Source organism: Vidua macroura, chromosome 11 (genome assembly GCF_024509145.1).
Source record: "Vidua macroura isolate BioBank_ID:100142 chromosome 11, ASM2450914v1, whole genome shotgun sequence".
Classification (NCBI taxonomy): Eukaryota; Metazoa; Chordata; class Aves; order Passeriformes; family Viduidae; genus Vidua; species Vidua macroura.
The window spans coordinates 14,819,696-14,830,986 of NC_071581.1; the positions used below are offsets into that span (position 1 = coordinate 14,819,696).

The following is an 11,291-nucleotide window of genomic DNA, read 5'->3' on the forward strand; positions in this document are numbered from 1 at the left end:
ACCGGGGGCAATGGGGGAGATGGGACCGGGGGCAGTGGGGGAGATGGGACCGGGTTCAGTGGGGGAGATGGGACCGGGGGCAGTGAGGGAGATGGGACCGGGGGCAGTGGGGGAGAGGGAACCGGGGGCAGTGAGGGAGATGGGGTAGGACTGGGGCCAGTGGCAAGGACAGGGGTCAACTGAAGTGGAGGACTGGAGGAGTGGGGGGCACTCACAGAGATAGGGGGAGGTGGGGGGTGCAACTGCAGATATTACAGTGCATCTAAGACAGCTGGGGTGTGGGATTAGGGGGCCAGGAGGGCAAATGCAGAGGTCAGAAGAGCTGAGAGGCAGTTTGGGGCAGTTAGGGGAGGTGGGGGTGAGTTGCATGTGTGGAACTAGGGGAGGCATTGGTAGAGGTCAGGAGAACTGGGGGAGCAACTGGAGGTACTGGGGGCAACCAAGGACAGGAGGATAGAGGCAATTGCCCCCCTGGGCAGCTGCAGTGGCCTCCAACACCCACACTGCCATCTTAGTCCCAGCTTCTCTGCAAGGTCAGCACCCAGCTGGGACCAAGGCCTGTCCCCTCTCTGTCCCCAGTACCCTCGCTTCACCTTTTGCTGCCTGCCAGCTGCCACACACACCTTTACTCACACCTTGCCAGGAGTATCTCCAACTGAGAGATCTCCAAGCCAGGAAAACCCAACCTAGAGTTACAATGTCCCATAAAGCCAAAAGCACAGCCTCAGAACATCATTACTGCTGCTTTGTGGGATTGTGCATTGGATCCTACAGAATCCAGCCACTGGGGCACTGGGAGGAGGTTGGAGATGAGGGAAACAGAGGGCAAACCCTCACAGAGCCACAGTGTAAACACTGATGCTGGTCCCTGTTCTGGAGTGGATTTTGGTATACAGACCCTCATGGATCTCCCTGCAGTGCCCACTCCCTGCCCAGACACAGGTTGAGTAGGGAAACCCTGACTCAAGGTCATGACTTTAGAAATTCTTAAATTATTTTAGGTTTAAGCAATATTTTAACATGATAACCCTCATGCGCGCTGTAAATAAACAGTGCTCTGACAGTGCCTGAATCCATGACCTGCACTGGGACATTATCACCTCCATCCCAGCAAGAAGCAGGTTTGGAAGAGGATGCACTGGAAAAACAGCTCTTCCTTCCCTGCAAAGGACACTGGTTTGAGGCACAGATCCATTTGTTTCTAGGAGAGCTGGCAGACACATCCCGGTTGGCATTTCCTTGTGCGTTGGCCGAGCCCTGGCCGGCAGCAGTGTCCCTGCCCCGCATGCAAAGGAGGGCTCTAAAAAGCAGCACTGGAGCAGGGATCATGCGATTCTGAATGTGACGACCTCCTTTTTCTCTTCTTTAAATTGTTTTTACCAAGGTTCTCTGGCACCTCTATCAATGTGCCATTATACTTGTGGATAACGAGGCAGCAATCACGTGCAGCATATTAAGGAGGGTGTTTTTTTTCCCTCTGTGGCTCTGTTTGGGGTGAGCGTGGGTGTCAGTGCCAGCCGTGCAGTGGGTCCCCCTCCCTCATGCTGGTTTGGGTACCAGAGCACAAAGGCAAAGCGCTGGCGTGAACTCAGGCACACAATAGGGTGTTGCTATAGGCCAGCAAACACTGCTGTCCTCACAGGGAAAATCGCAGAGTTCTAGAATAGTTTGGCTTGGAAAGAACATTAAAGATCATCCAGTTCCAACCCCTGTGCCATGGGTGGGTACAAAATCCCCAGCTCCTCTCCCAGCAGTGCTGAGGATTGCTCTGCCGGGCTCTTCAAACCCAACCAAGCAAAATGGGGGAAAAACTGAGCTTAGAGACCTTTTTAAGCTGGTAAAATTGTAAATAGATGGAAATTTCAACTTCTTGCTAAATATGTATTATTTGAGCTGTAACTATTATTTTGAATCACTAATTATGGTATTGGGTTTGGCACGTCTGCAACACAATTAAATTACAGCTGCCACTTTGAATCAGCTGGCTCTGAAATTCTTAATATTGAAATCGTGGCTTTTAACACTCATTTCCCTTCGTTTGAAAGCCCATCATTTATAAAATGAAATTAAATATATTTATTTTATAAATAAAATAATAAAACATAATAAAATTTATTTACATCCAAAGGTACAGCATCCAGTCCTGAGTCCTGAGCAGTGCTCAGGACAGGGGTCCTTCCCTTTTGCAACCTTTACAAGGGGGGAAATCCCATAAAATACTCACTAAGCCCCTGGGTTTCACTGCTGCACAGACAGGGGCTGCTTTGCAGCCAGGATTAGTGTAACTGTAGTTGAGGGATTATTCAGCTTCTTCACTAGAACATAGATCTTAAAATCCAGCAAGAAATCATCACCATCCTCCTTCCTGGCTACTCTGCACAGGCTTGGCAAGGCAATGCTCTGTGACTAGTGTTTGCTGTTTTCTAGCTCCTACTAACTATAATTGATATATTATAATCATTTAATATAATATTGTTTAAGCCACTATGATTTAATATAATACATATCATATAATAAAATATCATATAATAAATTAGATATAGATATAGATTACATATAGATATGGATTGTATAATCAGACATGCTTGGCATGGGTTGCTGGCTTTCTAGGCAGATTGCATGGAGAAGCTGGACCTGACAGCAAAACAGGTATGAAGATTGTCACACACCCAGAAGCTGTTTCTTTGAAAAGACTTCAAATGTAACCAAAAATTCACTATGCCTTTATCTGCCTGGCAGAGGAACACTGAGGAGTGCTCAGATATTGAATTTGGGAAAATGCTGGCAAAAATAACCATCCCCATCCTTTGAGGAGGGGGATAATATGGCTGGAGTGGGAAGGCATGAGCAATTGTATCTGCATGCTTAAGTACTCCTTAAAATGAAGAATGAGCCTGTCTGCGGGGGCTTTTCTCTTTTGCCATCCCAGGTTTGCTGCCCCAGCTGGAGCAGCATTTCTCCCCCCATCCCATGCCCATTCCTGGGATGGGAGACACTTTTGGATGGGGATGTAAAGCGCTGTTGTGCCAGATCCTGCCTCTACAGCTACACTGCTCTCGGGGGAGGCAGGATCCGGCACAGCAGCTGTGTGAATCATTCCCAAGATAGACAACAAGGATCTCTGGATCTCAGGAGCAGGGTTTAAAGACATCAAGGAAAATATCACATCCTTTTATTTCACACCTTTATACTGAGGGGGCCGATGTTTTCTTTGCAAGCTCAGGCAAGTGTGTACTTGACATCCTAGGGAATTAGTCATCCCCTCTACTCTTGGCTTCTAATTAGCAACTAAAGGGGAATATAATAATTAAATATGCCCAAGGTAACGATACTTGGAAACTTTGGGTCACGTTTCAGCCAGGGGAGGCGGCGAGTAGTTGAAGCAGGTGAGTTTGAAGTCTGTGGGAACCTGAAAGACACAAAAGGGAAGGAAAGATGTAAGGAAAAAAACAAAACCAAAGAAAAAAAATAAAATCCAAACTGTACACTGGGAAAGCATTAGATTGGTGAATTAAAATGATGCCTAGAGTTAAGGTGATGTTTAAAGCCTGTCATGCAGTTGCCAGCAGTGTTGGGCAAAGTGGGGGACACCTGGCAAACCCCTTTCCCAGAAGAGTATGCAGGGATGCTGGGCAGCCCCTGACCCACTGTTTTTCTGCTCTCACAGGAGAAGGACAAGGTAAATTCAAGCATTTTTATTTCCCAGCCAAAGCTTGGTTGGTCCTCATCTCCTTCCTTCCCTTGGGGGCTGCAATTCAACCCTCGTTAGACCTCGAAGTAATTCCCATTAACATTTATGAGAATTTCATGATCAAAAGAAGAATCAGCCCTTTCATCTTCCAGACATGCCCCAACACACATCACCTGGCCCCAAAAGCCTATCCTGCCAGGCAGGAGCTCCCACCTTGTGCTGGGGTCTCTCAGGATGCACACCCCAAAACTGGTGAGAACTTTGCAAGGTCAGTTCACTCTCCTGGACCCAGTTCATGGCATCAATTCAGCATTTCTTCCTTTCCCTTCTCCCTAAAAATCAGTAATTAGCAAATCCCTATCCTCTCCACAGTGCTTTTTCAAGGAGAAGGTAATATTGATAGCTCCATTGCAGATAAGAAAGAAGGAGTAAGGGCCAAGCCCTTGCCTGGAGCCATAGGATGAGCCGGCAGCTGAGCCCGACTCATAATCCTGGCCTTGGGAGTCCCAGCCCCAGCGCAGCCGGCTGGGTCACAAGGCGGCTCCCAAAGAGCCCACATCAAAGAGTGCTGCCGGCTTGTGAAAGCGTCCCAGGATTGCACGCCATGCAATTCCTGCTTAATGGAAATCTGCCCATCCCCTTCCCACTGCCAGCGGGCCCTCGCTGAAGGTGCCTTCCTATGGTTACAGACATGATGTGGGCCATCAAGTCGCCAAAAAGAGCATTTCTTCAGGAAAATGGGACATGCCACGTATTTGCTGATGGCTGATACTGGAGAAGTACTTGATGGGATGTATTTTCCTAAAGCTGCAATCAAGGTGCAGGCAGGGAAGCAGGCATCTTCCCAGGAAGATGCAAGGACGGAGAACAATGAGCTTAGCTAATGTCTGCCACTGAGAGCAGAACAAGTCTTTGCTCCCAATTTTCTGGGAAAAAGAAAGAAGTCTCCACAGCCTGAGGTCACCCCACTGATCCGGTTTCACTCCCAAATGTTTCCAAGGCTTTGCCTATGCACATGGGGAGTGGTTGAGAATGGCTTCCCAGGGCAGACAAGGGGTGATTCACCTTCTTCCTCCTCTGCCAAAGGGCTGGCAAGCACCAGCAAAATAAAACCACGTCAGCACCTATTTCCCGTGTTTCAAACACTTGTTTATCATCAGCAAACAATAACCTGAGATTCGGATCAAAGCTGAGCCTGCTTTCTAAGCAGCAATCACTCCTAGGGCTTCCTGCTGGCTTTCAGCACTTGCATGTGCTGGGTGTTTGCTGGTCCCAGGTGGGCTGTGGTTCCCTGTACCTCTGATCCCTGAGCCTGCTGAGCCCTGGCCAGCCGTGGCTCTCCTGCCCAGAGACCAACACAAAGGGGCAGCTGGAGCAGGCATAGCTGATCTGCCCTTGCTGCTGCTGCAGTGTCAGGGCCACCCCTGGGTACCCTGCATCAGCATCCTGCCTGGCAAGCAATAGGCAATGGTGAGGGGCAGGGCACCCCCAGGGACACCCAGGGACTGTCCCTCCAAGGTGTCAGTGCTGTGCCCACACGGGGTTCATACTCCCTGCATCCCTGCCCACAGTCTGTACCCACCGAGCCATGGTGCTTTGCCAGCAGAGGCCCCCGGATGCCTGGGATCTTGTATCTGGGTGAAGGAGGGGTCACCGAACACATCACTGCTCCAGAGGGGATGATGAGCCCAGAGCAATCGCTTCGGGGGGCACGTGCCGTGAGAGGGGGACTTGTAGCAGTCTGCAGGGTCCCCAGAAGGTGATGTGCTGGGTGGCTACACCACGGGCAGCTGGAGGCTGATGCTGGTCCATTATGCACCTCAGCGTGCCCACAGGTAACTGGAGCCACGTGTCCTTCAGCAGAGAGCCAGGGCAGACCTGTGCCAGCTCACCTCCACGGGAGCTGGCTGCTGTGCCTCCCTCCTCACCTGCCTGGCATCAGCCTTGAGTCACTGCCAGTCACCAGCACCAGCCCTGACACCGTCCTGTGGCTTTCAGCAATCAGCTGGAGACACCCAAGGTGTCACAGGAACAGGTGCCTCCGCCACATTGTCCTGAAAGCTGTCAGCTTCCTTCTCTCCTTTCTAGGGAGCCTTGTCCCTGGCATGCCCATGGTGATGCTCAGCCATCACCATCCTCCCATCTCCAGCTCTGCCTGGAGCACGGGAGCATCACGCTGACTCACCCGTGTTAATCCACCTGGCAATCTCGGGGTAATTGCCTGGGGACAGAGCCAGGAATCCCACGCAGGGGACATGAGAGCCAAGGGGTACAGCTCTGGTATGGCAAGGGCTGGTGAATAAATTCTGTGCAGGGATCCTGCCTGTTTTGCTTGGCTCTGGGGAGCAGCATCAGCCCCATTTAAATGATAGAGAACCCCCAGGAAAATGGAGGGCAGGGGCCAGAAGGCAAACTGAGGCTGGCAAGACCTTATCAAGGGGGTATTTAAACAGCAGGAAGGTGTCCCTAGCTCATCATTGTCACCCCAATAACAGGTTGCTTCTGGAGGTGGTCTGATTGGTGTGTGTCTGCCTGACAACCCACTATTCCAGTCTAATCCCAACTTAATTGTAGAATGTATCTCAAATCAATTACAGAATAGACCAGGAGCAATGTAAGATCTACTAGAGTCCTGACTCTCAGTCCTACATCACCTGGAAGATGATTTTTTTCTTTGTGCAGAAAGAGAGGAAAGAAACTAAAAAGGGCTGGGGTCTGACAGATGCTGGAGAGCTTTTCCTGCACCCTGTCCTTTAATGGCAGAGACTGTTCTCTTCCCTTTGTATGGGCTCCACCTTCCTCCCCCTAGGCTAGAGGAGAGGGACCACTTTGGAGAAGCCACATGTCCCTGTATCCCTGGGCCACCACCAGCTGGGGATAGGGCCAATTTTTGCCTGGGTGGCCAAGGGTCCCAGGTAGTGGGGGAAGACACAACAGATGCAACAGTGATATTGCTGTTCACCATTAATCCATCACGACACAGCAGGAAGGATTTCCTTCGTCATATTACTGTGCTACAGGAGTGCTTGATTATTTCAGCCAAGGACCAGAGCAAATGCAAGATCCCAAGGAGATGTTGCCCCTCTGTCATGACACCAACATAGTACAGGGGGACATAGCCAGGGTGGCAGGTGACCATTTGCACATGCGTTTCCCATGTTTGTGTTTCCCTGCTCCCACAGGAGCAATAACATTCTTGGCACGAACCTGGTCCCTGGCACTGTCCCCTGCCATCACGCCCCAGTGCATCAGCAGCAGTGTGACATTGACACGACCGCAGGGCTGGCATGTCAGGGCACTGACAAGTTGCTCCAGGGTAGAGGAGTTGAGGAAGGGGCCCATTGGCTCTGCCTTTCTTAGGCTTTTCCATACAGATTTCCCACACTGGCCTGGAGAGGCTGGAGGAGATGCTGAGTCGGGGTGCTGGCAATGCTCCCCATCAGGTCACCCAACAAGCTCCCAACAAGTCTGGACAGCTGAGTGGTAAAAATACTCCCCGTGTCGCTGTTTTGGCTGGATTAGCATCGACAAACTGCCTCAGCCAGGTACCTCAGGCAAAAGCCCTGCTGGGATAAAACCCCAAGGCAAAGGAGTCTCAGAGCAAGGGGCAACGGGGGTGGGGTATCACTGACACCAAGGAATACACAGAAACACAGGAATAGAGGAGGAAGGATGCTCCATGGCTGACAATGCCTCCTGCACATGAAGTAGACTGTCCCCACACCAAAAATCTCAGCAAGCATCTTTTTTTTTGTGCCTTCCCCCCCAAACACTCACTGTGCTTTCGAGTGGGTGGGTAAAACCCGCTGGAGGAGTTGACCAGGGTGATGGCAGCTTGCCTGCCACCCTCCTCCCCTGCACACCCAGTTAATGGCACACGGAAATTAATTCAGAAGAGTGGGATGGAGCACTGCAGCCGGGAAGGAGACAGGGCCCCAAGGTGCCATGCACGGCGCCAAGGGGACGTGGGTGCCACTGTCCTGGGGCACTGGGAGGGCATGGCAGGCTCTGGCCAGGCCAGTCCAGCTTGTTGCTGCTCCTGCTTGCAGAAAGGGTGTAGGAACCAGAGGACAGGGTCTCAAGCAGGCACTGAATTTCTGTCACCTCATGGTGCCAGCTCCCCATCACCCTACTGTGCCAGCTCTGAGAGGAGGGGACTGAGATTTCCTAGCAGTGGTGGCACTTCCTGGACTAATGCATCCCCCAAGTCAGATTAGCAGATTGATTTTGGCATCAATCAATCAATCAATCAATCAAAAGCTGGACTGTGGGGGCTCCCTGGGTGCACCCCCTCAGCCCCCAGCCCCGTCGAGTGCAGCAACACTCCTGAGACAGGTGTCATCTGTGTGATGAGATTTGGCCGTTCTCTGCACCCATTCAACGTCTCAGCAGAGAGGGGTGGTCACCCCGACAGCCCTCCCTGCTGCCGCAGCACCCCGGGGAGGGGGCGCGGGGGGATGCGGGAGCCGCAGGTCACGCTGCGCCGCCCGGGCAGTGAATCAGCAGCGCCCGGGGCAGGAGCCGGGCTGAGCCGTGCGCAGGCTGCAGGGGCGGAGGTTTTGCACTCGCTCTCGTCTGGCCAAGGATAAATAGGAGGCGGCTGCGAGTCCTGCCAAAGCTTCTTCCCGTCGCCCAACGCGTCCGACAGCAGGCACCCAGCCCAGCCAGACATGGATTCTCAGGATTGCCCTTGTGCCACAGGTAAGGCAGCGTTTCCTTCCATCCCGAGGGGCAGCGGGAGCACCAGCATCCCAGCGGGAACACCGACACTCCCGCCCGCCGGCCTCCTCCGCCATTCCCGATGTTCTCTCTCGTACGGGCTGGGCCAGCAGCTGAACTCCTCTCCCAGCACTGCGTTGTCACACTGGAAAAGCGGCTGGGAATGCCGTGACCTTCCCTCTGAGCGAGGCTGAAGCATCAGTGGATGCTCAGAGGGCAGGCAGTGCTGTTCCCCGCAGATCTCTGGATTGTTGGTATCCCCTTCCACCACCTTCTTCTCAACCTCTTTTTCTCCTTTTCTCCATGTTTTAGGTGGCACCTGCACCTGCGGGGACAACTGTAAATGCAAAAACTGCAAATGCACATCGTGCAAAAAAGGTAAGAGGGATCCCTAAGCCTCCCAGGGTGGGGAGCAGAAACACTTGGGGGGTTTTCACTACACATCCGTGTATGCACTGAATCAAATCAGTCTTAGCATTGCCAGTGGCAAGTTTATTCCTCACATAAGGTTTTTTCCTCACAAAGGAGCACAGTGTAAATCCCACCCCCTCTCCAGGCAATACAAGTCACTCAGTACCACCTAAACCTGAGCATTCCCCTCAATAGCACCTCAGGCTCAGCACAAGGGGATGCTGGGGAGGAAACCAGCACTGGGGTTTCTTCTGGGTGCTCTTGATGCTGTCACCCACAGCAGAGCCGTGTGCCATGAGAGTTTGCAAAGAGAGGGACTGGGGGAATCCTGGTGAACCCCCGGGAGTGCCACACTCTCCCCCTGCCTCTCCAGTGCCAGTCCTGGCTGCACAAACACCCTGGAGGACACTGCCAAGAATGGAGATGCTGCTAAAAGGGAACAACATGAATACATGGGAGGTCTCCAGAAGAGTGAGACCCCCACCCCGAGCCCCAGCCTGAGACTTTCCAAGAATGTCCTTATTTTTTTTTGTCTCTCCCACAGGCTGCTGCTCCTGCTGCCCAGCTGGATGTGCCAAGTGTGCACAGGGCTGCGTCTGCAAGGGGCCCCCCTCCGCCAAGTGCAGCTGCTGCAAATAGGGGACCTCTGGCTGCACATCTGGGGGTGATGCACATCTGGGGGGCCAAAGAAGAATAACCTTATTGTGTATGTTAGTTGTCTTTTTTTATATTTGTGTTCAGATTTCTTTAGTGTTTGCCACTTTGACATGTAATAAGCTACATAAATAAAGTGATATGTATATAAAGGTCCATGAGGAACTTGGCCCTTCTGTTGGGTGCAGCAGTTTCCCAGGGGAGCGGGAGGGCAGTGCATGTGGGAGGTCATGGCAAAGAGCCTGTGTCTTATTTTTGCTCCTGTCTTCTAGTCTTGGCTCTGCTCTCCCTACAGTAGTTCTGACTCTTGTTTTAACACTTTCCCTACACAATAAGGGATTTTTCCACCCCCACCACCACCCTCTTCTTACCCAGGGGCAAATCCCATGCTGTCTCCTCCAACCAGAGATCCTCGGGGCTAATGAGCAGCTCGTTATTACAAGCTTTCACTGTAATAACAACCCCAGCCCTGCCCATTTCCAAGGGGAATGTTTCCACGGCAGGTGGGGTGGCAGAGAAACAGGTTTAGTTTTCCTCCTGGCAGTTTAGTTGAATTGGCAGGAAGAACCACATTGCTTATGCCCCTGCCACCTCTGCCAGTCTGGCTGGGTGCTCCTGGAGAGCCTCAGGTGACCTGGTTCCCCACCGTGGGATCCCCACAACAGGGTGCACTGCCTGTGATAGGGTTCAGAGTCTGTGATGGGATGTGATGCCCAAACCAGAGTGTGATGCCTGCTGTGGTTTGCAATGCCCATACCAGGATTCCACTGAGGGGATGTGATGGGGTGCAATGCCTGTGATGGGGCAGAATGCCCATAATGGGATGGGATGCCTATGCCAGGGTGCAAAGCCAACAATGGGATGTGATGCCCACGATGCCTGTGTCAGGGTGTGATGCTCACTCTGCCCAAGCACAGCCATGCAGCTGCCAGAACACTGCACCCCAGGTGCCCCGTGCCACCCTGCTGCTTCCCAGGACCATGACAGGCTCTGCTTGTCCCTGCATTCCTCAAATGCAGCTGCTCATAGCCACTTTTTAGGTTAAAAACCTTTCCCGACCCACCCAATCACCACCACCAGGACTCAGCTAGGGATTTGGCACAGCCTACAGCACAGCATCTGTGCCCACGGGCTGCTCAGGGTGCCAGTCCCTAGGGGATACCCCTTTTCCCCAGGAGGGGTCTTCCCTCAGGATATCCCCTGAGATGTCACCATCACCCCACACTTCTGACAGGTGCAAAGGTTCCTAATGGGATTTATCACCAAACATCTGGTTTAACCCAGCAAAGCTCACAGAATCAGTCTGGCTTTGCTGGCCCATGTGAGTTTGCACTGGTCCTGCCCCATGGCTCTGTGCTGTGCCCATCCCTGTGCCCCATAGCAGTATGATGGAGAGCAGCTGTCAGATGCTGCCTCCTGCCTTCAGGGGAAGTGGTGGGGGGAGAGTGGGGGGGGGCAGACAGAGGTTCCAGCATTCCAACTCTGAGCCCTGAGACCTGTGTTGGGCAGCTGCAGCTCTGCTGCTCACTTTATGACTGTTATAAAATCACAGTTAGACATGGCACTCCTCTTACAAGGGAACAGACTTGGGTTTAACTACTCCGTGCCCTGGGAAATTGGAATGCCAGCAGTAATACAGCAGACCCCTCTGAGCTCTCCTCTCGCCATTGATGTCTGGCACAGCCTTTCAGCAAGCCCTTGGCTCAGGGGATACTCATTCATTCCTCCCCATTCTGCTTGCAGGATGACCTCACTATTTAGTGGAAATGCTCAGATTGGGAAATCAGGCATTTTCCAGACTCTCTTCTCATCACAG

General features: G+C 52.4%; 1 protein-coding gene and 1 long non-coding RNA gene across 2 annotated transcripts; both read left to right on the top strand.

Moving 5' to 3' along the window:
* The first annotated feature begins 332 nt into the window (after positions 1-332).
* LOC128812843 (uncharacterized) lies at positions 333-1,333 on the top strand. The gene is made up of 2 exons (XR_008438847.1): positions 333-1,121; positions 1,206-1,333. It is a non-coding gene; the product is annotated as an uncharacterized LOC128812843 (long non-coding RNA).
* A 6,963-nt stretch (positions 1,334-8,296) lies between these two features.
* Positions 8,297-9,631, top strand: LOC128812826 (metallothionein-1). Its single transcript, XM_053987472.1, has 3 exons — positions 8,297-8,392; positions 8,723-8,788; positions 9,366-9,631. The coding sequence occupies exons 1-3, from the start codon at positions 8,362-8,364 to the stop codon at positions 9,458-9,460; spliced, it is 192 nt and encodes a 63-aa protein (XP_053843447.1). The 5' UTR covers positions 8,297-8,361; the 3' UTR covers positions 9,461-9,631.
* Positions 9,632-11,291: the final 1,660 nt, after the last annotated feature.